At 42.8% G+C, this 26,386-nt stretch overlaps 1 protein-coding gene across 12 annotated transcripts in view; it reads right to left on the bottom strand.

Annotated features, from left to right (window-relative positions):
• PTPRT (protein tyrosine phosphatase receptor type T) overlaps positions 1 to 26,386 on the bottom strand; it is a 1,087,126-nt gene that overhangs the window by 401,934 nt on the left and 658,806 nt on the right. For all 12 annotated transcript variants that reach the window (XM_049698694.1, XM_049698695.1, XM_012534093.3 and 9 more), the window contains exon 8: positions 16,276 to 16,572. In XM_049698694.1, the coding sequence (XP_049554651.1) occupies positions 16,276 to 16,572 (297 nt within the window). The remainder of the gene's footprint in view (positions 1 to 16,275; positions 16,573 to 26,386) is intronic.

Raw genomic sequence — 26,386 nt, 5'->3', positions numbered from 1 at the left:
GCTGCAAATGGCATTATTTCATTCTTTTTATGGCTGAATAGTATTCCATTGTGTGTATACACTACATCTTCTTTATCCATTCATCTGTTGGTGGACACTTAGGTTGCTTCCATACCTTGGCAATTGTAAATAATGCTGCTATAACATTGGGGTGCACGTATCTTTTTGAATCAGAAATACCGTGTCTTCTAAATTAACAAAGATTTGTAAGTTTTGTAGCTGGTAGAGCAAGGCCTGCAAATATGCATTTTGTGTTCGGGTCTGTCTTACTATTCTTGTCTTTTCTCCTTGCATATACATTTTAGGACTAGCTTGTAAATTTTCAAAACAAAAGTCTCATTTTTCTTTTGAAGTCGCATGAAATATAGATCAATTGGGAGACCATAAATGTCTTTATATATTATGGCTTTATAAATTGGGTTTTCTTACTTAGGTCTTCTTTAATGTCCTTCAGTGCTTTATACATTTACATATACTATATATCTTGAAATCTTTTTGTTAGGTTTATTCCTAAAAACCATATATTTTTATTGGTATCATAAATAGTTATCTTAAAAAAAAACACATACTTTTTAGGTGAATGGAAATGCAATTGATTTTCTAATGTTAAGTTCTTTGTCAAACATGCTATATTCTCCTATTAATTCTAATGAATTGTGTGTAAATTTCTTTGGGTTATCTAATAAATAACCATAGCATCTGCAGTTAATGATAATTTTGTTCTTTTCCAATCTTTTAACTATTTATTTAATTTTCTTGTCTTCTACCAAAGCCACCAATACAATATTTAGTGGAGATAATGATAAGCATCTGTGTGCTTTCCAACTTTAAAGGAAATGATTTTATTCTTTCATCCTTGGGTGTGGTGTCTGTAAGTTTCTTATAGTTACCCTTTATCAGGGTAAGAAGGTCTTTTTTATTCCTGGTATACAAGGATATTTTCTTTTTAAGTCATGCTGAGCTTTAACTGAAGCTTTTTCTGTACCTACTGTAGTAATGATATGTTTTTGCCCTCTCTTACTTTGCTAAAGTAGTGAATTGCAGTATTTGTTAATGTTGAATAAATATTAATTTCCTAAAATAAACCATTTTTTTTCCTAGTTGTATACAGTGCTGGATTCTTTGTTAATATTTTGTTTGGGGGATTTGCATCTAATTGTCCTTTTTCTCATAATAAGCTTGTCTGGTTTTGATATTAAGGATAAATTGGTATCCTAAAATGAGGAGAGGAGTGTTCCTTCTTCTTCTTCTCTCTAAAAGTATCGATGCAAGACTGGGATTGCCAGTGCCTTGAGTATTTGTCTGATTGCACCTGTAAGACCATCTAGGACTGGTGTGTTTTTGTTGGAAAAGTTTAAACTACTGATTCTATTTCTCTATTTGAGAATTATATACATTTTCCCCCTTTAGTCAAGTTTTTACATTTATATTTTGCTAGGAATTTTTTCATAGCCCATAAACGTCAAATTTACTGGTCTAAAAGGATATTTAATATCCACATTTTATCTTTTTTACTGTGAAAGAACCAGTATACAAGCATATAAAACAAATACACATCTCATTAATTTATCAACAGACAACTTCATACCCGCAAAAGGTAAGGGCTCTCTTAACTTCCTAATAATCATGACCTTGGTTTTCATTATAGTTTTTCTTCCTTAAACACACAACCCTAAGCACTATGGAGTTTATTATTAAATAAAAATAATAAATATAATAAACAGTGCTAAACTCTTTTACAAAGCCCAGTCTGGGAGAACTAACCTCTCTCTTTACATCACTAATTTCCATTCCATGAACATGTTCTAACCCAGCATTTATGTATACATTCTGTTAAGAATGTGGATTTTACTGTGTTTTTAAATCTTGTTTCTTGCTGTAATTCTTAAGGGACATTTGCTTTGCATTAAAAGACTGTTCCTCTTTAATAAGAATGAAAGCATTTTTCCATCTGTCCAGTAACCTTTCTTTATGCAACCTTACAAGAGCTGGAACAGGCCAGTCTAGTTTGGTGGGCTGAGATACGTTCTGCTAGTGATTATATGAGCCCCTGTTTTAAATATTTTTAACCCAGAGGGAAAGGGAAAATTTAGATATGCCCGTCATTACTTGGCCAGATAAGGGGTCCGCTTGCTTGGAGGTGAGGGTTGGTGGGGGAAGGTTAAGGAAAAGAAATGACCACACAACAGGAAGCTTCTTTTCAAAAAGAGGACTTACTTTGGTTTTTGAAGGAGCAGCCTGAAGTTACCTGGAGCACTCCCCCTACCTTTAACTGGAATGTCTCATCCCAAAGATACTCTTTCCTCAAATCCCTCTGCTTTCCTGATTTACCACATTGCAGGCTTGGACCAAGGGCTCTCATCCTCTGCTCTGTGGACTGGCATATAAAGATGCCTCAACATTAAGATCTCCTGAACCCCTGACCCCCCCCCCAACTCCTATCAGCTCCATGGCCCACCCTCGCCTTTAGCCTTGGGCAGAGTTTGAGGGTATTTATGCAATTGGGCTTAGAAGTTCCTTCTTCTTGTGCCCCAAGGGACTGGGTGGCAGTGGAGGGGGTGGTTTCTTTCGGTGAAGTCACAGCTCAGTCATCTTTTCTCCATGTAGGTCCCCCTCCCCCAACACTGCCCTGCATTAATTCCTCTGGCATGGGTATGGCATCCTCTTACAGTTCTCAGGGCAGAATGAAAGGCATTTTTCTATTCCTTTGGGAAGGTAGTTTAAGAAGAACGATCAGATGACCATCTTGAATCAAAACTCTCATTTTCATCATGCAGACCTATAACGTAGTACTAACACCATGGACTGAGCCAGACTGCCTGGGTTTCTGTCCCATTCTCACCACTTATTTGTTGTACAACCTGAGGCAAGTCGCTTAACCTCTCTGTGACTCAGTTTCCTTACTTTAAAATGAGGATTAAAATAGTACCTCCTTCATAGCTATTGTGGTGATTCACACTCTGTGGGTTTGCTCCTCCCCCTGGTCCCATCACATTCTCTGAGAACTGCTCTAGTGCAGCCTGGAGATCACCAATTTGATTCTTCTGCAGAATCAGAATTGTTACTATTTCCTTTGGTGTCCTTCCATCTGTCTATAGTCTCTGAATAGTGTCGTACTGCTAATCATAGAAGCCGTATCTTCTCGTAGCTTTACTGAGCACATTTAACAGCTTTCTAAAATTTTCTTCTGATTTCTATGGTAAATTATTTAAAAATCTATTTTGTCTTTGAGGAGATTCTCATGATTCATCCATTCAATAATATCTTTATCACATGTCTACTATCTACCTGGCACTGTTCTAAGTGGTTGGAAGTACCAGTAAACAAAAATAGAAACAAACCATCATTGTCTCCTTGGTATACATGCAAGTGGGAGAAGAGAGATAATTAAATGTAGAGTGAAATAGGCAGCATGTCAAATGATAAATCCTAGGGAGACACACAGAGCAGGGAAGAGGGACAAGGAGTCTGGTGTTAGAAAAGTCCAGTTTATAATAGAAAGGTTGAGGAAGATTCACCTGAAAGGTGACATTTGAGCGAAGACATGAAGGAGGTGAAGAAACCAGCCCTGTTTTTTTGTGGGAAGATTGTTCTAGTCAGAAGGAATGGCAAGTGCAAATGTCCTGAGGCAGGGACACACCTGGCACATTTGAGGAGAACAGTGACTGGATTTATGTAGTAAGGCAGACATAGAAGAAGATGAGGTCAGAGAGGCAACCAAAAAAGTGGTAGTATTAAAACCAGGCAGGGGGCTTCCCTGGTGGCACAGTGGTTGAGAGTCTGCCTGCCGATGCAGGGGACCTGGGTTCGTGCCCCGGTCCGGGAGGATCCCACATGCTGTGGAGCGACTGGGCCCGTGAGCCATGGCCACTGAGCCTGCGCGTCCGGAGCCTGTGCTCCGCAATGGGAGAGGCCACAACACTGAGAGGTCCGCGTACCGCAAACAAAACAAAACAAAACAAAACAAAACAACAAAAAAACAGGCAGGACCCTGTAGGGCTCATGGGCACAGAAGCCTTTCTGTGCCCCCTGTTCCTTGTTTGTAGGGAACAGAGTCTAGCCTCCCTGACCTGCCCTGAGTTCAAAAGGGCAGCTTCAAATCAGGGAAGGGAGAGGATGCAGACAGAGACAAGGGAGGAGCAGCCCAGAAACAACACTGCAGCCTTGGGGCAGGGTCCTGGTTCTGCCTCAAGGGATGCACGGAACAATATCTTTGAGCTCTTTACGAACTAAAACCCCCAACACATGTAAGATGTTAGCATTCTTCATTCCAAAGAAGATCACAGTTTGATAACCTCATCAAGAGACCACCTGAGGCCAAATTAAAGGAAGCAGAAAGGCTCATTAGGAGGAGACTACCTGAAATCAGATTAAAGGAGTGCAGGCCCTGCAGACACCCTAATGTTATCAGCAACTCCACCCTTGAACTACTGCTATAAAACTCCTCACCAAATCCTCCTGGACTGGGGGACACAGATTTTGGAGGGCATGAGCCCGCTGTGTTCCCCTTTGCCTGGCAAAGCAGTAAAGCTAGTAAAGCTAGTCTTTTCTACTTCACCCAAAACTTTGAGATTTGATTTGGCACCAGCGCACAGAGGCCAAGTTTTCCGCACCACTGTGGTTACATAGGACCTCGTGAGCCATCCTAAGGACTTGTGCTTTTAATTTCAGTAACACGAGAAACCACTGGAAGGTTATGCACAGAGGGGTGATGTTGTGATTTGCCTCATGGTTTAATAAGATCCTTCTGGCCACTGTGTTGAGAAAACAGAGTAGGGGCCAGGGCTAAAGCTGAAAGGCCATTGTGGAGGCCACTCTAATAATACAGGTTGGAGACTGCAGTGGCTTGGACCAAAGAGCTAGCAGTAGAGGCTGTAAAAAATGATCAAGGTCTTGCTATGTATTGAAGGACGAGTCAAGAGAATGTGCTTATGGATGGGATGTGGGGAGTGAACAGGGATGCTTTGCACTAAGCAAGGGGGCACCAATCATAGAGAACAGGTGTGTTCCCTGGAGTTTCCCTGGAGTTTGCAATCCAGGGCTTTAAATGTGACAAAAGTGAGGAATCAAGGTTTCTGACTTGAGCCATTGATAAGATGGAGTTGCCATTAACTGAGGTGGAGAAGAGCATGAGGAGAATGCGTATGAGTTTGGTGGTGGCTGAAGGATGATCAGGCCAGCTGTGGATGTGTTTAACTCCAGTGGCTGATTAGCAATGCAGGTGGATAGGTCTAACAGGATAAATGACTGGATAATTTGGATAAATGACTCCGGAGGGCAGGGGAGAGGTCTGGCTTGGAGACGTCAACTGGAGAAATCATTAGCATAGGGATAGATTTTAAAGCCAAAGGATTGGAGGAAATAATTAGCGGAATGAGTGTGGACCAAGGGTCAACAAGCTATGGCCACTGCCAAATGCAACCAGCTGCTTGTTCTGTAAATAAAATTCTACTGGAACACTGCCACACCCATTCATTTCTACGGTCGGAGTAAGATGTTTGCAATTGGGATTACAGAGGTATTATAGGTAATTTTAAGATGGTCCCCTGCCCATAACTAACAGAAATCTTGCATAGATCACTGGTTTGGTTTTTCCAAGTCACACACCTTCAGTTAAAAAGCAGTCTGCCGATTCTGATACTGGCCACACACCACTTAATATAGTTCTTGGCAGAGAGGAAATTAAATGCTTTACGTATAGACTTTCAAGTAGGACACCGTCTAGAAACTGGTGGGATGACCATCCCCATTTTACAGATGGGGGCACTAAAATGTACAGAATGCAAGTAATTTAATCAAGGTTACACAACAAAGTAGTGAATGGAGCCTAGATACAGCCCAGATCCCTCCGACTCCAGAGTGTTTTCTGAATCACCCCTTTCTTCCATCACCTGGTAGACATGTGGGTTTAGAAAAGCTGAAAGACAGTCACACGAAAGTCACCTACTAGTGGAAAAATCAGCACATCTCGGCCCCAGGCTGAGGCTCTTTTGACCACATCACACTACCACTCCACAAGTCAAGAAGTCCTCTTCCATGAAGCCAACTTACAGTCGACCCTCGGTGTCTGCAGGAATTGGATCCAGGATAACAAAATAACAAAATCCACTGAAGCTCAATTCTTTATATAGAACGGCGCAGTGCAGTTGACCTTCCACACTGGGGGTTCCTTGTGGGAGGATTTAACCAACCGTGCATTGATTTCGAAATCAATATGCAGATACGGAACCCACAGACATGGAACCCACGGATACAGAGGGCTAACTGTACTTTATTTTGATTCAACTAGGTCTTTTTCTTCCCCGTCTTACTCACTGTGAAAAGACTTCTTGAGGAAAGATTCCTGTTTTGTCTAATCTTCTAAGTTGCTTTACCCTTCTTTCTTTCCTTCATAATTCTTTAGTGGATCCATGTATTCCCTCCCCACAATTTCATTTCTTTTTCTATCTAACAGCACGGAACTTTCCATCCCTTTGACAGAGTTCTACAACAAAGGTTAATTACTTTATAATTTCATTCTCTTTAAAAAAAAAAAAAAAGCACACTAAAATTGCTAATTTTAACTGTGCTTCTTGTCAGTAGGTTCATGTAAATTCACTGTAATTAAAACAGATGTTTTCTTGTGCCTAACACTCAGGTGGCAATTTAAGGGAAATTTTCATTTCAACATAAAGGAGGACAGAGTGTTATCAAGGGAAGTTTTCTCCTCTCTTCTCCTGTCTTATCCTTTCCTCTTCTTTCTTCCCCTCCATTTTTGTATCTGAAAAGTGGGGCTAATGGTGAACTTTGAGGGTAGTTGTGAGAAGTAACAAGTCAGTTTTTGTGAAAGCACAGAGCCCTGCACAGCCAGCACAAGTTTTCCTTCCTATCATCTTGTCTAGGTTTTTTTTTTTTTTTTTTTAAATTTATTTATCTTTTGCCTGTCCATTCCAGGTGCCATATTTGTTGGTTAGTTGGTTGTTGTTCATTATAGAGGCTCAGAACTAACTTAAAAGTTGAAATAATTTGAAAATGGTTCAGAGGAGTCTGTCTTATAGAGACAAGATAGATTTAATTTCAATCCACTTTGTAATTTCCAGTCTTGCTGGAGGAAAGATAATTTTTTTCTGGATAAATTTTTATATCTTAAGGTGTCCAACATACCTTTTTAATGGAACTATACAGTGGTGTATTAGTAAATGTTTCACAGCCAGCTCTCCAGGAAAACAAAACAAAATAAAAACTCAATATGTTTCCGATTTCCATGGTATAAATATCTCCACCGTGGTTGATGTTAAGCAGTGAATGTGATATCACTGGGTTCAGAGGTTAGAAGAGAGGCTAATGATTAGCTCTATCAAGCCAGTATCAGCTGGTTTTGAGTGTAAATAAAATATAGTATACACGTCTTTACCTTCTTAGCATATATAAGCAGGGCCCCGTGATATAATGAAAGAGGCATGGGTTTCGATATTAGCTATTCGTTCATTTAACAAATAGTTAATGAGCATCTACTAGGTGCCAGGCAGACAATAAACACACACACACACACACACACACACACACACACACACACAGTATTTCAGGTAATGATAAGTACTACAGAAAAGGATAATACAGAGAGTGTTTAGGGAGATACTGGCCAGGAATAGGATTGTATCTTAGATAGGGTTGGGGGAAAAGCACAGATAAGATTTTGGGATCTACTTATTGGCTCTGCCATTTGTTACTTAAGTAGCCTTAGACAGGTTCCTTAAACTATCTGAGCCTCAGATTTCTCTTCCACCCAGTATCAGTAGCATCTACATCACAGTATTTGGCAACTGACTGTATGAATGAAGAATATCAGCTCAACACCTAGCTCATAATGGACATTCAAAACCTGTAACTGCACTTCTCCTTATCCTTTATGATAGCTCAAGGTCAGCTCTGCGAAGATTAACAATGTACTGAGCCCTAATTAAATGATGGCTCGGCACTTACTAAGATGTGTATAGCTTTTTATCCTTAACTAAATGACTATGGATTTCACCAGTTATTGCCTTGTTATCGCTTTTTATACTTTTCTTCTCACTGTCCTCTTTTCCAGATTTTATGTGCTGCATCTTGTTACTGTACAAGTACACATCCCTAGCAACACGCAGCCTCTTGTTACTGCAGCTTGTTACTGTACAAGTACACATCCCTAGCAACATGCAGCCTCTTGTTACTGCATCTTGTCACTGTCCAAGTACACGTCCCTAGCAACATGCAGTCTCCTTCTAGCTTCATGTGACCTGAGAAACCAGGTAATTAACCTTGTTAGAAACGCACATAAAATACAAGCACTCATTCCTAAAATATCATTCTTCTCTATGATGAAAGTACATGTCTTATACTAAATGCAATAATATATGTATTATATGTGATTAAGGATATATTAAATGTGATTATGCATATTATGTTAATATATTATATACTATATGATTAATAATCAATTAGATTTTTATACAATTATTATAAATTATATGGGAATCTACATTCCTTACTGCAAAATAAGAAAAATGATAGTTTGCTTTTTCATGTTTGGTGTTAAGATTAAACAAATCTACATTGCTGATGAAAATGTAAAATAATAAGGACCTCTATGGAGGAGTATCTGTCATCATCTAACAAAAATGCATATGCATTTACGCACTGACCCCAGTAATCCAACTTTCAGGAACTTCTCATGAAAATACATCTCCACAATACCAAACAACATATGTACAATACTGGATACAGTATTATTTGTCATAGCAAAAAATGGGAACAACCAAGTGTCCACAGGACCCTACTTGAATTAACCATGGTATATCCACATAACGAAGTCCCACACAGCTATAAAAAAGAATGACACAAATCTGTACAAACCGACATGGACTGATTTCAAGGATATATGAAGTGAACAAAAACACAAGATGCAGAGTATACCTACTATGCTATCTTTTACATAAAAATAAGAGAAATAAAGATAATTTTTACTTTTTTGCAAAATGAACTATAGGAAAGATGTATCTGAAATAAATACAAATGGTTACCTTCCAGGTGCAGGTAAAAACAGTGTGAAAGAGAGATGCTGGCAATTCTCTGAGTGTACCTTTTTATACAGTTTTGACTTTTGAACCAAGAAACTGTTTTGATGTTAGAAACAATGACATTGAACAAAAAAGGATGGGGGGAAGGCAGACCTTAAAATTGAAATAAATGAACCTAGTAGGGTATCAAATTGATAATATAACCATCCAGAGAAAAGAATGAACTTTTGGATATGGTAACGTGACTACTCAAGGAGAGAAAAACTAAAAAGAAAATCTTTAACCTAATTTAGTAGTTTTCTTGTTTGTTAGGAGGACTGGTATTGTAATTCTGAGACTACTTTGTGTGTATTGCAGCATGGAGCAAATGAAAAAAATATGTGAATGTTGGGGTTTTCACTGTGGGAGGAGGGAGATAGATATATATGGATTGAGGGCAAGTGCAGAAGAATCCTGAGGTGTTGGATTTGAATTAGTGTGAGTTCATGATTTAAAACAGATAAAATTATATTCCCCAGCTCTACCTTCTTGGAGAGCCTAGAGGCAGTAACACCCCATCGAGCACAACTAAGATGCGTCTCTGAAAACAACCAGATATCCTCAGATAACTGGTTAACTCCAGGTCTGGGGCAGAGACATTACAAGGAGAGTCTGGAATATTCTGTCGCACTAGAAGCAAGGAAGACTAATGAGAGCATGTCCAAAGGACCTAGGAGCCAATCTGAAGGGACTCCCACTAGCCATATTTAAGACAGTTTGAGCATTGAAAAGAATAATGATAGTAATGGAGTTTAATACACTGAGGAAGAAAAAATGAGCCACGAGTCAATAGGGAAAAAAATGGGGAGGGGGATGAGGAGAGAAAAGCTCTTTTATAAAGAACAATGCAAATTAATACATGTAGAGGGAATGCTAGATTTAGAGCACCCTTTTGTAAATATCAGCATAATAACTGATTCAGGAGAGGATTATCAAGGAGTGTTAAAACCACTGGGTCAAAAGTTCTTGGGGAGACCCGGAATTGCCAAAGCAATCTTGAGGAAAAAGAACAAAGCAGGAGGCATAACCCTCCCAGACTTCAGACAGTACTACAAAGCTGCAGTAATCAAAACAGTGTGGTACTGGCACAAAAACAGACATACGGATCAATGGAACAGAATAGAGAGCCCAGAAATAAACTCATGCACTTACGGTCAATTAATCTTCGACAGAGGAGGCAAGAATATTAAATGGGAAAAAGTATCTTCAGCAAGTAGTGTTGGGAAAGTTGGACAGCTGCACGTAAATCAATGAAGTTAGAACACACCCTCACACCAAAAATTAACTCAAAATGGCTTAAAGACTTAAACATAAGATATGACACCATAAAACTCCTAGAAGAGATCGTAGGCAAAACATTATCTGACATAAATCGTACCAATGTTTTCTTAGGTGAGTATCCCAAGGCAGTAGAAATAAAAACAAAAACAAACAAACAAAAACAAGTGGGGCCTGAGACTTCCCTGGTGGTCCAGTGGTTAAGACTTCACCTTCCAATGCAGGGGGTGTGGTTTTGATCCCTTGTCAGGGAGCTAAGAGCCCACATTCCTCGTGGCCAAAACCCAAAAAAAACAGAAAAAAAACCAGAAGCAATGTTGTAACAAATTCAATAGACTTTAAAAATAGTCCACATCAAAAAACTCTTAAAAAAACAAACAAAAAAACAAATGGGACCTAATCAAGCTTACAGGCTTTTGCACAGCAAAGGAAACATAAACAAAATGAAAAGACAATCCATAGAATGGGAGAAAATATTTGCAAATGATGTGACCAGCAAGGGCTTAATTTTTAAAATATACAAACAGCTCATACAACTCAACAACAAAAAAAGCAAACAACCCAATCAAAAAATGGGCAGAAGACTTAAACAGACATTTCTCCAAAGAAGACATACAGATGGCCAATAGGCACATGAAAAGATGCTCAACATCACTAATTATTGGAGAAATGCAAATCAAAACTACCATGAGGTACCACCTCGCACTAGTCAGAATGGCTGTCACTAAAAAAGTTTACAAATACCAAATGCTGGAGAGGGTGTGGAGAAAAGGGAACCCTCTTACACTGTTGGTGGGAATGTAAATTGGTGCAGCCACTATGGAAAACAGTATGGAGGTTCCTCAAAAAGCTAAAAAGAGAGTTGCCATATGACCCAGCAATCCCACTCCTGGGCATATATCCAGACAAAACTCTAATCCGAAAAGATACATGCACTCCAATGTTCATAGCAGCACTATTTACAATAGTCAAGATATGGAAACAACCTAAGTGTCCATCAACAGACAAATGGATAAAGAAGATGTGATACACACACACACACACACACACACACACACACACACACAATGGAATATTACTCAGCTATCAAAAAGGATGAAATAATGCCATCTGCTACAACATGGATGGCCCTAGAGATTATCATACCAAGCAAAGTAAGTCAGAAAGAGAAAGACAAATACCATATGACATCACTTATATGTGGAATCTAAAATATGAGACAAATCAACATATCTATGAAACAAAAACAGACTCACAGATATAGAGAACAGACTTGTGGTTGCCAAGGGGGAAAGGGGGTAGAGGAGAGAAAGACTGGTAGTTTGAGATTAGCCGAGGCAAACTGTTATATATAGGATGGATAAACGAGGTCTTACTGTATAGCACAGGGAACTATTGTTATATTCAATATCCTGTGACAAACCATAATGGAAACAAATATGAAAAAGAATATATATATATATATATATATATATATGTAAAACTGAGTCACTTTGCTGTACAGAAGAAATGAACACAACATTGTAAATCAACTATACTTCAATAAAATTTAAAAAAAAGTTCTTGGGGAATAGGATCCTCAAGGATCTCAAAGCATCACTGCACAAGTGAGCTAATTTACGAAGAGAAAAGGTGCTGCATTTACTGTGGAGGGACTGGATGGTCCCCATCTTATCTAAGGGACCAATGCAGCAACATCAGTAGAGGGGGCTCCCTGACATTATGTACCTCTTGACATGATACAGTGAGAAATATACATCACCAACCCGTATAGCATTTTTGCCAAACATGTCTCATATTCTGGTTTGTCACATAAAATCAGGTTTAATATTATTGGAAATATGAATGTGGGTTATCTATTTGATTATTTTAAAATTAATGCTAAATTTCTTAGATGTTCTATGGTACTGTGGGTATGGAGGAGAATGGCCTTATCCTTAGGTCATGTCATGTATGCTAAAGAATTTAGGGGTCAGGTATCCTGATTTCTGCCACTTACTTTCAAAGGGTTAAAAATATTCTATGTATGTTTATATATATTTCCATATATATCATACCTAGGTATCATATATATATATGAAAAAATAGATAGCAAGGTGTTCAGAAATGCTGAATCTAGTGAAGGGTTTACAGATCTCGTTTGTACTATTCTTTCAATTTTTCTATGGTTTTGAAACATTTCAAAGTAAGGTCTTGGGTATGAGTCATTGTATAAAATATAACATGCCTATGAGTGTCTACATTCCATTTCACAGTCTTGGCTGTGGTCTGGTTGAAGGCAGAGAAGTAACCACCTAAATAAATGAGTCACGGTTTTGTATGAGACATTTGTGAAGAAAAGGGGAAAAATAAAGAACCTGTTTAGTCTCCTATTAACGATGACCTCCCAGATGAAGCAACAGGGCTCAGCGGCCATGACCTCCTCTCACCAGTGGTGGATTACTTCACACGCTCACGAAAGCACCGGGGTGATGAAATTACTAATTTCGTATATTCCCCAGAAGACAATTTTGTAGCACAGATGAAAGCAGCGTGAGTCCAGTCAGCTCAACCTGCAAGGCTGCTCCTTGGTTCCCCAAAGGGGGTTTCGGTTAATGGACTAGAGCTGAGCTCCATCCCCAGCTCGACCTTGAGGTGAATGAGCTCCCAGCAAACAGAGATGGTGCCTCTCCCCTCTTTAGGAGAAATGGAACCTAATCCCGGCATGCAGAGGGCACTGTGCTCTTCTGAGACTTTCCTGCAGCCCGGTGGTTCCTGAGGTGGGGCCTCAGGAGGGCTACAGGATGGAGGCCTGGTGTCTTAATGTTGGTGTGTTTACGGTGATAATGGCCACACATCTCGGTAGAGCAGGAATGGATGTGATATTAACGGCGTTTGATTAAAATTTAATTTCAAAGCTTTGCTGCTCTCAATTTGTTTTGATAAAGGCCTTGTGATTTTTTCTTTTCCTGATGACAAGACGAAGAAAGGGAGAGGCTGAGGCATGCCTTAAGGATGGGATTTGGGATTTGCTGTTGCACATGGAGGTAACCCTCAAAAAGCAGCCCAAGGTGGACAGAGCATCTTGGCAAAAAAATGCCCTGAGCTGTTCCTGGGCCAAACCCTCCTGTTCATCTTCTGCATCCTGAATCTTCATGCTGGTTCTCAACAGTGGCTCCTCCCTGTCTAACAACCAGGTCCCTCATGAACACTTGTCACTAAACCCCCCTACTTGCCCCAGCTCTGCTTCTCCAACCAGGCACTGACCACATAGCCACTCCTTGAAAGTCGATGTCATAATCTACAACCAGTTACAGTGGACGTCTACAGCTCTGCAGAGATGGGTGGGTGCTTTCTGGGTTGGTTGTGCTAGAGGATTCTTTGCCAAGATTTTTTTTTTTTTTTTTTTTTAGTGCAAATGTAGTAGCTGCATTTAATGAAAACTTACGATCTGATGAGCATGATTCCAATTTCTATATACACCATCCTTTTTAATGAGCACAACAACCTGTAAGGTAGGTACTATTACTATCTCCTTTTTATAGATGAGAAACCGAGGCACTGAGAGGTTAAGCAACTTGCTCCAGGCGTATCTGGCTCCAGAGTCTGCCTTCTCAAAGAGGGCATTATTCTACCTGCTGGAGGAAGGGGCTGTACATTTTTGAAACAATGGAGCCAGATCCTGGGAAACTCCTGGATCAAAAGCTAAATCCAGGGCCACATGTCCTGGGCTACAAAATGAAGCCAAGATGAGATGTCTGACCCTCTCTGTTGGAGGATGGATGGCAACAGGCTCATAGGAGACAGGGCACTCAGAACTTCTGGAGAAGCTGGTCTTGGGGAGAGCTGTACCCACAGAAGACTGAGGTTCATTACAAGATAGGAAGATGGGGGAACAAGGTGACAGAGGCTGAGTCCCCACTGCTACTGCTACCTAGAAGCACAGTCTACAGGGGCTGCGAACAGAGTGGCTGTGAGGATGAATTTAAAGGGGATCAGGAAGGGTTTGTCGTGAAGGAAGGTTTGATAAAACTTCCAGGTCTAGGATGGGACGGGGTGATATGAGAATTGGGAGACAAGGTGAGAGGCTGGAGCTCCTTCCTCTATCTCCTTGTGGGACTCTGCAGCTGAGGGTGTGGGTCTGGATTCCACCAGGGACCATCACTCAGGGGTCCTTCGACTTGCTTATATGAAATAAGAGTACTAGGCAGGACCGCCATGGAAGAGGCTCTGCTTTGAGTCAAGTGTGAGGATTTGCCTCATGTAGTAACAATGACAGAGTTCTGCCCGGATCCCTTCTAATCACTTTATGCCATTTTTGTGCCCTTTGGTGTTTTGTCTGCATGTGTAGAAAGCCAAAAGTTCCTGAGAATTTACTTCCCAATCCTCCATCCCCATTCCAGACCTAACCATTGGCTGGCAGCCGTGATCTGGAACGATAGTGATATATAACCTGCCCTATAGAGTTCTCCTGCAGGCCCAGGTCACAGCCCCCTGGATTTGGCCTGAAGCTGTACCTGGGCTTCCTCCCCTTCACTGTCCTGCTTCCCCCACTCCCTCCCCAGTCTCCCCTGGGAAACCTTCCTTAATCGATCATTTGCAGATCAATCCACATGAGTCTGATGCCAGGAAACTAACTAAAGACACCCCTCGAGGCCAGAAGCAGTCTGGCTGGAAGGAAAACTGAAATATGGTCACAGAGAAGTGTTTCTTAGATAAGTCCTAGAACCAGCAAGTCCTGTCCTACCATAAATAACATAACCACCGTGGCGGAGTTACATGCAAAATACAGCAGGGGTCTGAGAAGAACACCCAAGTTGGCCTGGGGCACTCAGGGAAAGCTTCTGAAGAAGTAGCACGTGAGCAAAGACTTGAAAGATTATAAATAGAATTCGTCCCACAAACGTGGAGGAGAGGTCATTCTGAGCAGGAGAAACAGAGCAGCATGGGCAAGGAGACAAGGGCGGGAAAAAGAGATGTGTTCTGGGAAGTACACGTGGCTCTCTCTTCCTGGAGTCTTAAGAGGCATGCTGGAAGATAAACTGCAGAAGGCAAACTCATCGGAACGTTGTGGGCGTGGAGCTGGGGGATGGGGAGGGGGACATGGAGGCACCCAGGATGACTTCAGGTGTTTACCTTGACTTAGTAGATGCAGTTAGTTCACTGATGTGAGGAACACAGGGAGAGAAGTCCGTATAGAAGAGGAGACAGTTCGTTTCTGGGTTTTTTTTTTTTTTTTTTTTTTTTTTTTTGAGGTACGCGGGCCTCTCACCGTTGTGGCCTTTCCCATTGCGGAGCACAGGCTCCGGACGTGCAGGCTCAGTGGCCATGGCTCACGGGCCCAGCCGCTCCGCAGCATGTGGGATCTTCCCGGACCGGGGCACGAACCCATGTCCCCTGCATCGGCAGGCGGACTCTCAACCACTGGGCCACCAGGGAAGCCCTGTTTCTGGGTACTTCTGAAGATGCCTGTAGGACACCCAGGTGAATATGCGGTTCTGGGTGCATTCAATGTGTGTGCCAAGTTCTTTAAGTGTATTTTCTGATCCTTATTCTTACAGAATCCAGAGCCGTCTGATTCCCAAACTCAACATGCTTCAACAATACTATCAATACACAGCTTCTCTTTCGGGAGGCATCAGTGTGGTTAAACGCTGGTGTAGCAGGTGGTATAAAGTGAGAAGAGAGATGGGGATGTAGAAAGGTCAAACTTGAGCGTGTGTCTGCGACAGAGTTGCCATTGTCTAGGGGGACAGCATCCCTTGGAGTTGTGCACTGCACAGCCTGTGTGGTGCTTTACTGAAGAGCCTAGAAAAGGGGCTGATATACCAACAGAGAGATGAAAGACGCAGGAAACATAAAACCTCCTAAGCGCTAGGCATGGCCCCCCGAGCAGGTCTGGCATTCCCCGTTCCCGAGTGAGCATGCGCACCGCCTCACTCACCATCCTCCTCCGTCTGCACCACCAGCTGCTCACTCTCCATCCGGCCCTCGGGGTTGGACAGCAGCAGCCGCAGCCGGATGGTCATGAAGGGGCGCAGGCCCCGCAGGGTGTAGTGGGAGGAGGTCTGAATGAGCTCTTCGGCCTCGTACTGCTGCTGGTTGAACACGTACTGGTACTGCACCGTGAGGTTGTAGCTGTGGCAGCGGGTCACCGCGTAGCCGAAGGGCTCCCACTGCAGCGTCAGCTGCCGGGCTCGGATGTCCACGATCTCCACGTTTTGCGGGCCGTGCACCGGGTCTGCAAGACACACACGCAAGACACAGGGCTCTGAGGAGGCTGTCAGGAAGGTGGGGTGGAGGCCCCGCTAAAACAGGGGAGAACAGCTCTTCAAACTCAGCCCGATCACTCAGCCACTGCCTTCCTGATTTCGTCACCTAGAGTATAATTTAATTAACATTTTTCTGTAAATCAAACTCCTTCTTCTTTTTTAAATAAGGCATCTAAAAGAAAACACAACTATTTAAAGGGAAAACCTGAATCACTTGCCATAAATAAATGTTTACCATTTAAAACAATGCAAAGTTGTTTTCATCAGGGTACCACCAAAAACCATGTTGGGTACCACTAACAGCACACACAGCACTTTGGGGAAATACTAATTGAGAAGGATGCTGGAGTTCTGATCTACCTCTTTACATTTCATCTGGCCACATCCCCTCCCCTTGAGAAACCAGCCCCATTTCTTTAGTTCACCACACTGAGGTGCACAGTCTAGAAATCAAATTGCATCCTCAACACACAGCATCCTCAACAGGTCACTGTGACCCATTGACAGTGCCTTGGAATTTCCCTTCCTTTCATTGACAACACAACTCATCCTTTCCTAGCCTCCCACAACAGTCCTCAACCCTTCCTTCTTTCCTCTCCACTTTTTTCCAAACAGGCCCCTCCAGGGGCATCGTTCTAAAAACAGATCTGATCCAGCAATCTCACTCCTGGGCATATATTCAGACAAACTGTAATTCAAAAAGATACATGCACCCCTATGTTCACAGCAGCAGTATTCACAATAGCCAAGACATGGAAACAACCTAAATGTCCATTGACAGAGGGATGGATAAAGAAGATGTAGCATACATATACAATGAAATATTCCTCAGCCATAAAAAAGAAAGCAATAATGCCATTTGCAGCTACATGGATGGACCCAGAGATTATCACATTAAGCTAAGTAAGTCAGAAAGAGAAAGACAAATACCATATGATATCACTTATATGTGGAATCTAAAATATGACACAAATAAACTTACCTATGAAACAGACTCACAGACATAGAGAACAGACTTGTGGTTGCCAAGGAGGAGGGGGTTCCGGGGAGAGAAGGATTGGGAGTTTGGTATTAGCAGATGCACACTATTATACATAGAAACTACAAGGTCCTACTGTGTAGCACAGGGAACTATATTCAATATCTTATAATAAACCATAATGGAAAATAATATGAAAAGGATTATATATATATATATATATAACTGAATCACTTTGTTGTACACCAGAAACTAATACAACATTGTAAATCAGCTATACTTTAATTTAAAAATAACAACAGGTCTGATCATGCCTTCTCACCTTAGTGCTGTCTCCCATTCCAGCCCTCCCTACTGATCTTGGTCCCAGACCCCCATATATAACATTGGCTATGTTTATTTTATTATGAATATTCTATTTATACTTTACACAAATTAAATAGATGTGTTTGTGCACAACATATAATAAAAAACAAAACTTTTCTTTTTTTAATCCCCATACGTAAAGCTCATTCTATACGGTTTAGGCATTTGTTACGATAGAAACGTAACTTCTTTTATGATCGGCATTCCCCGTAAGTTCTTCTGTCAGACTCTTCGCTGGGAGTAGTTAAGCACAGGCTAGAGATTCAATCCGTGTACTTCCCGCCCCCCGCCCCGCCCACCATGCTACCTCACTAGCTGTGTGACCTTGGGCAAGGGCACTGCATCTCTGAGCCTTCATTTCTTCATCTATAAAGTGGAAATTATTGCGCTAATCTCAGAGGGCCGTTAATGTGTATAAAATGAACTGTAAAGAGAGAGAAAATTGTCTCTACCTAGCAGTGGGCGTTCCTCTTAGAGAGAATGGCCCTTCTTGGAGAAATGCTTTAAGAAGCTTGTTTGGAGTAGACGCTGCAGTCCCAGGGCCTTGGGATCGGCTGTGCTTAGCCTTTAGAGGAAGAGAAAAATGAACTCACTGGCTGCTGGGATTGAATAGGAGAGGATGGGGGTGAACAAGATGGTGTATTTTTGGGTGGAGCCCAACGGGACTGTTCTCATGTGACTCCTAGTCTTCAACAGGGTCCTCAAAAATACCACAAGATGATTGGCTGTGATTTGATTTCCTGGGGCTTCTGAGATCTGCATGCCTCATTTGGGCCAAATAAGATGTTGCATGGGTACAAAGGGACCAGAGGCAAAGGGGACTTGGAAAATATGTCCATATGTTTTACTGACACCTTGACAGATGATTTGGGCTTTCTCAGGCTATGGAATTAAGAGGTTCAAGGACATCTCAGTTCAAGTGCAGAAGACAAGACCTCTGGTGGCCCTGTGGATTAGATACACGTGGGTGAAAGTGTTCTGTAGGTTCGAGAACTCGCATTCAAGAAAGGGCAAGACAGTGGCTCTTTATTAAGCAATAACTATGGGCTGGGCAGTTGCGTGCTGAAAACAACTGTCCGACGTAGGGAACTGAGGCCAACGAAGGGATATGACTTGCCCAGGGCCACACAGCTAAGTCCCCAGCTCTGGACTCCCACGGCATTTTGCACAGCTATCCAGCCCACTCAGCATCCGTCACGCTTTCTAGGAACTGCTTGTTCCTTTATACATCATTCCTCCCAGGCTGCAAGGGACCATGTGCTGTTTGTCCAGCAACCCCAGCACATGGTACTGAGTCTGCTGATGGGCCAGTTCATGTTGCTTAAACTGAGATGAACAGATGGTGACCTGTTTTTGAGAACTGAGCTTGGACCCCCTTGACTCCACAGTCCCCTGTTCTGTCCCCTCTAGCACGTCACCAAGTCTTTAAGGTGAACTTATCTATTTTTCAATTCAAGCAAGAGAACGTCTTAAGATCCTACATGATGGAAACTAGTTTTCAAAATGTATGATGGAGGCATTCATGCTTTCACTATAACCCCCCCAAGCATCAGATGCCACACCCAGCTTCTGCTCCGGTAATTGCCTACAGCAGGTAGAGTCTCAGGTTTACATTCCGGTTGGTACAAACAAGTCAGAAATTGCTGAGAAAGCCTTGTGTGTGCAGTGGAGACTGGTTTGTTGAACTTACATCCCTCGTGTAAATATGCCCAAGCCTAGAGCCTATGGTTTCTGCCTCCAGATAAGACTCCGTCCATATGACCTTCTTGAGTAACAGCCTACAGGCCACTGAGATGGCATACAGTGGGAAGAGAGTGTGGCTTACTTGGGAAGCTGGAAAGTCTTCCTCTGATGGACAAGTAAAGTGGCTTGGCCTCCGGGTTCACTGTCTCTATGCCCTTAGACTTGGCAATGAGGGCCCTGTCCTGAGTCCTGTGAATTGGGGAGCACACTCCGGCCATCTGCAGACTCTGCCCCCCTCCTGAAGCAGGAGGCAATGGGCCAACGTCTCCACCTGGTCCTTGGGCTCCCCATTCTGGACCAGGCTCCAGACACCTGACAGCCTAGAATTCCCTGTCCCAGTGGCTCCAAACTCATTTCTGGGGCTTGTGTGAACCTCTTCCCTTGGTCTGGCCATCCAAGGTCACACCATATTCCATGTATGTACCCCTAGGCCCAACGGGTGACCAGAGCGTGGCTGTTTGGAGGACGAGACCTTTGTGGGGAGGGATGGAGGCAGGTGAAAGGAGAAGGAAAGAGGCTGCAGGTCTGTGTGTGTATCTTGTCCCAGACCCATTTGTGTTCTTACCTATGTTAGGGACAAGTGTATATGTGTGTGTGTGACTGACTAACTCATATCTTCAGATGCTTCTTTATTCTGCAGCTGCCTCTGGAAAGGTAGAGTGGGCCTCCTAACTTCTGATCACTCACCACTCCTCTTCTTTCCATGTTAGATCTTACTGAGGTACCAGTTTCAACCTAATACCAGAGCCCAACCTGCAACATGTACCTTTCCACCTCCAAATTCCCTCCCTCGTTTTCCACTGCCCACTCTTTGAACCCTACATTCCTAAAGCAGAGTGAGTGTTGCATCCTGAACCCTTTTACACCTCCATCTTCCCTCTGCTTGGGCTGCCACTGGCAAATCCCTATTCAATATATTCAAGGCCGGGCTCCAATGCCACCCTTTCTTTGTAACTTTCTCCAAAAGCCTTTCTTGCCCAGGCAGAATGAATCATCATCCGTTTTCTTTAATACTTCTCCCATAGCCCTTATCAAATTGCAGATTAATGTTTGGATGTTTGGTTCATGCTCACCTCCCCTGCTAACCTATGAGCACCTAGATCTCTTCATTTTTAAAACTGGACATATAGCTGATTAATAAATGACGAATGAGTAAATACAGAAAGCAAGGGATAACTGAAGACCAAACCAGAATCAAGGCCTTAACATCCTACAGGGGAAATGCAGTAAGTGAAGGGGTGAAATCAGGGCTCTCTCTATACTCCAACTGTTAAGGTAATCATGTGGTTAAGTTAGAATTCCAGCCTCTTGTTTTATATGGACCCAGCCTCCATTCCTGCTGTCAAAGGCAATAGCTGTAGAATCTCCTAATGACCTGAATCAAGGCAGAACACCTTATTTAAAACAAGGAGCAGCAAAGCAGATTTCCAATTCATGAATTTTCTATGTATTCATCTTTGCATGTGGAGTCGGCTGTAACATACGTACTATTCAAAGTTGAACCTAAATTGAGATAATTTGGGGCATGGGGCTGAAAATGTGGAGGTGGCTAGCTTGTATGTAAAATGAATTTTTTATCCATTTGGAGATACGATTTGAGTTCCTTTCAAATTAAACTGCAATGGAGTCCTAAGCAGCTGGAAACATTATTGCCGACATAATTTGATACTGAAGGAGTAGTAATACATTGACAGATAGTTCGATGTGACCATTAATTTGCAATTTCTGCATGGAAATGCTACATGAAGGGAAAAAAGGTAAAAGGAACAAAAATAAAATCCATCTTCTTTCAACATCATCCAAACCTACTCTCTTGCTTCCTTTCTTCCATCTCCTCTAATTTATTACAGATGTCTGGTGGACAGGAATTTGTTGAATATTATCACAGACATCCTTATGAAGGTAGGCAAGGGCAGGAATCCAGAGGCTTCACTTAGGGATACTGGTACCCTCACCATCCAAGGTCACTGGGTCCTACCTACCCCGACCACTAGAATCAGGTGACTCTGTTGTCACCCTCTTGCAGCGATGTCATAGAGCAGGTGTGTCATGCACATGTCCGTTGGCTTACCCAACACTGAAAAAATACTCTTGAGCAGGGAGGCATCATGACATGGTAAAAAAGAGTGCTGGATCTGTCATCACCTGGACCTAAAGCAAGTCACTTGTCCCATCTACGTCTTTGCCTCATTTTTCTCATGTGTAACACGGGGATGGCACTTCTGCCTTTTAGGGCTACGAGGTGAATTAAGGAGATAGTGTCCACCAAGCTCCCAGATGGTACTTGACCCAGCTGTATTCCCTTAAATACAGCTCCCACCTTCAGAAGGGAGGCAAGGCAGGGGAGCCACTGAGATAAAACAGAAGTCCTGCAGGTGACTGTGGACCCCTGGCCTGGTTCTCAGTCCAGCTGACTGCTGGGTTCATGCTTTTTAACCAACTGTAGTTTGGAGTCAGCAAGGTCCCATTAATGCATGTTCAGATATAGCTCTATCTATTCTTTCCTTTCTACAAACATGTCTTGGACCTCTGAGATGGGACAGACATTAGGGATACAGGGGAATGAGGCAGACATGTTCTAGCCTTCATGAGATTCATGCTCTAGAGGGGGATGCAGACACGACAATTGTGAAGGATGGAATGATGAAGCCTGAAGGAGCTTTTGCAGGGAAAGTGCTGGGCTTCCAGGCAGCACATGTCAGAAAGACACAGCCTTACACTGGAAACTCATCTGAGCCAATTTAATCATGACTCGTGCACAACCTTACATTCTTTTTCATAGAAACCAGAAGCCACCAAAGAAACCTGAGGTGAGTGAGGGTTAATGATTCCTCCATAACTGCATTATGAGGTTATAATAAAAGCAAGTCTCAGGCTAAATTCTACTACACAGATGAGCATTTATTACACAAATGTTTATGAGCAAGCAGGCACAAAACAGGTCATACCATCCATTCCATAAAGCTCAATGAAGCTCAGCACCTGTCTTAGTCTTTTCAGGTGACCTGGCTCCTATCTTGCATGTAGGCTCATTTAAGACAGTTATGACAGTATTCTCAGGTAGGAGTTGACAAACTTTTTGTTGTTGTTGTTAAAAGTCTAGATAGTAAATATTTTAAGCTTTGTGGGTCAGACAGTCTAGTTTCAGCTATTTGTCTCTGCGGTTGTAATGCAAAGGCAGACACAGAAAATGTGTAGACAAATGGGCATGGCTGCGATTCTATGAAAGCTCATTTACAAAAATAGGGATAAACTGGGAGTTTGGGATTGACATGTACACACTGCTATATTTAAAATAAAATGCCTTTCCATGAAAAAAAAAAAAGATAGCCTAGGCTGTGGGCTTTACCTTGCCTACTCCTGGTCTAGGGACAAATCAAGTACCATTACAGACATATCAGGTAACCAGGAATCCTTCTCAACCAACAGGTGACACAGGACCGTTTAGGAAGCAAGGCTTGGATACCATCCCTAAGGCTAAGAGCTAGAGGCCTTACTGGGTTCTCCTACGTTATGTACATCTGGAAAGTGCTTTCACAATATTTTGGCCAACCCACATATTTTGAATACTTTCAATTTTACCAATTAGAGTCCATTTACAATACTTATGCTAGTTGACAGGTCCCTGATTTCAACCACCACAATCAATTTCTGGCATTGAGTGTACTGATTAGCAAAATGAAGGTTGTGGATCAAGACATGGTATCAGAAACACCTGGGCTACGTAGCGTTGTCTCTGGAGAAGGGGCTTCTCAACTGGAATACCAGGGGACTTCCCCTAACCAGTACGGTCTTGATGGGAAGGCTGGCAGCACTGGGTTACAGCTTAACCCGTGACTCATCCATAACATTCCACTGGTAAATATTTGAGAGTAAATCACCAATAGTGTAATGTGGAGTCTAGAGGCCAAGAAGGCTGTCCTGAAGGAGGGGGCCTTGGGCAAAGGATGGATGGGATTTAACGAAGTAAAGGTACAAGTTTTGGGGGGGATGGAGAATGGAGAGTAGGGAGTGGGAAGGTTAAGCCCCAGGCAAAGGAGTCAGCACATTTAAAGTCCAAGATACAAGAAAAAAGGAGCAAATGGCCGTCAAGATTCTGCTGCACGAATGGACATGGCATATGAGCAGGAATCCCCTCCCTCCCACTGCAAATGCACACTCCATGCAGTGACGTGTCAAGCCAGTCTGAGTGTTACACACTACAGTAATGGTCCCTCCCACTATTCCTAAGAAGTGAGAAGAGCAACTAAAGCAGTTGTAACAGAGTGATGCAAGTATCCTTTGTCAAAAGTCAAGCGCTGGACAAATTCATTCTCTTAATGAATATTTTTGAGTTCCTACCACGTACCAGGCACTACACTAGATGTAGGAGTGAACCAAGCAAAAATCCTCTCTGCCCTCAAGGGGCTTACATTCTCGTGGGACATGGGAGATTAAATAGTATATGAGATAATCAAAACATCAGAATGTCAGATGGCAGTAAGTGCTCTAGAGAAAAATCAAGCAGGGAAGGGGGATTAGGGGGTTGAGGGAAAGTTGGGTCTAAAATTTCACTTCTTTGATTTCAGGTCCTGCTACCAGCTCCGTGATCTTTCTTGATCCTTCCTCTCTCTTTACACTAAAATCCTTACTCTTTCCCTGGACACGGCTTAGCTTGAAGTATTTATTGAGCACCTATGGAATGGTAGGCTAAGTGTTGGGGACAAAGTGTTAACAAGAACAGGCATGGTCCCTGCCACCCTGGAGCTTAAAATCTGGTGGGGGACACAGAGTGAAACAATCATAATGACAATCCAACGTGTGAGCTGACAAAACTGCATGTTGGCGTAAGTGTTCTGAAGGAAAGCGATGGGGGTTAGCTGGATAAAAATGGCCATTAGGGCCTGCAGGTACGACGGTCAGGAAGATACCTCTGCAGAGCTGACATGTTGACTGAATGTTATCACCCTTCCCTCCTCTCTCTAGTCCCTCCTTTCTCCCAGCTTCCATTCATTGTTTGAACCTCAGTTGTTCTGGGAAAGCCTTCTCTCAAATGCTTATCTTTCCCATCGTTGGGTTAGGTGTCCCTCTCCACATCCCCACACTGAACGGATGAGTGAACTTGGCTGGAACGTAACACAGGGTAAAACCAGGGCTGGTGCACCAGCCCTGTCCTGTGGGCGCCACCGTTCAGCAGCCCGGGGTGTGGACGGGGAGCCACGAGTCAGATACGGCCCAGGTTCAAGAGGCAACCTATGCGCTGGGGGCCACGGACCTCAGGCCAAGGGTGAGCATGACAGCTACCATCCAAGGACCTTGGGATAGTTATTAAGCCATTGTCTCTCGGCTCCAACACCCCTTCTACGCCCTGTTTCATGACGCTGGGGCTGGTATTCCATAAATCACATGTCTGCTCCATCACCTGGCTCTATGCTAGTCTCTGCCGGTAGGGGGCGATAGAGGGAGCCTGCAGGGCTCTAGGAGGAAGAAGAGAGTGCTTCCTGTTCCTGTGGGCATCACTCCAATATCACTTCTTCACCCCCCAGGGAAGTTCATTCTGTCACAGCAGTTGGATCTAGTTTGCAGTTTCTCCAGCACTCAAAGAGCAAGCTTCACTGCAGAACCTCAGAGACACCAGCACCATCCAAAAAGAGCTCCCTCTTCCAATTTTTAAAATGCTTCTAATTCCAGTCTGTTCCCTTGCTCTCCCCAAGCCTAGCAGTACCTGTTCCCACAGTTGCTATATTGGTATAATACTTTCATGTTCTCTTTTTACCTTTGCAGTTTCCCAGCCAATTCTTTATATATAGTTAACCAGAGGTTTCCAAACTTTCATGGTGACCTTGGTGTTTTGGTAATTTTTTCGCAGAGTTCCTAACCAAAGAAATACCTAATAGTTTCACTTATTCGTTAGTCCAAACAACTTATTAAGTATTTATAGCCTAACCACTTAACAGTGGTTTGAGAAAACAATACACACAAATCAAAAGAAAAAATGTTAATTCCATTCTTAAATAACCACGGTTGCTTACTAATGGGATACGTGCACCTGTCAAGCCCTACACAACTTCTCAGACTGTGGATTCAGGTTAGACACCGCCGCTCTTGTTGCCTGCGCCATGTTGATTTTTCTGCAATATTTGCTTTTCACCTCAGTAACAACAGGAAGCCTAGCTTGGCAAAGATATGATGTCACCGAAAGGAATGTAGCCCAATCTAATGCTGAAACTGTGGATCACCTCAACTTAGTAGTTTGTACAATGTCTGACACATGACACTGTTTTTCGTGATCATTTAAAATTAAAATTCTAAATGCCCTCACACGGTGCCTTGGTGAGTTCATTGCAGTGGCCTGGGCTGCCTCAGCACAGTTTGAGAACCACGATAGTTGACAACTCATAACAGGCAATCCTCTCTGTTAAAGTAAATGGTGTGATGAATCTCCGAACTCTACCTTGACTGATCTAGATGCAGGACCCCAACGCCTGAACTTGATCATTTAGCGTCTCCCACCTTCCTCTCCCCATGCTCCATTCTGCCTTGGTACCCCCTGCCTACAAATCCAATGCTCTAGCTGGCCGCACTCTGCTTCCCAGCTCTAGCACAGACGTGGCTCTTCCCTCTCTGCCCCATCCAGATGCATCCACCTGGCGGGTTGCTGAGCAAGGAGCAGGGTGGCCAACCACACCTCCTGTGACATCAACGGCTCATGTGTT

Source organism: Orcinus orca, chromosome 16 (assembly GCF_937001465.1).
Source record: "Orcinus orca chromosome 16, mOrcOrc1.1, whole genome shotgun sequence".
NCBI lineage: Eukaryota > Metazoa > Chordata > Mammalia > Artiodactyla > Delphinidae > Orcinus > Orcinus orca.
The sequence above is the reverse complement of the archived record's forward strand: the minus strand, read 5'-3'. Positions and strand labels throughout refer to the sequence as shown.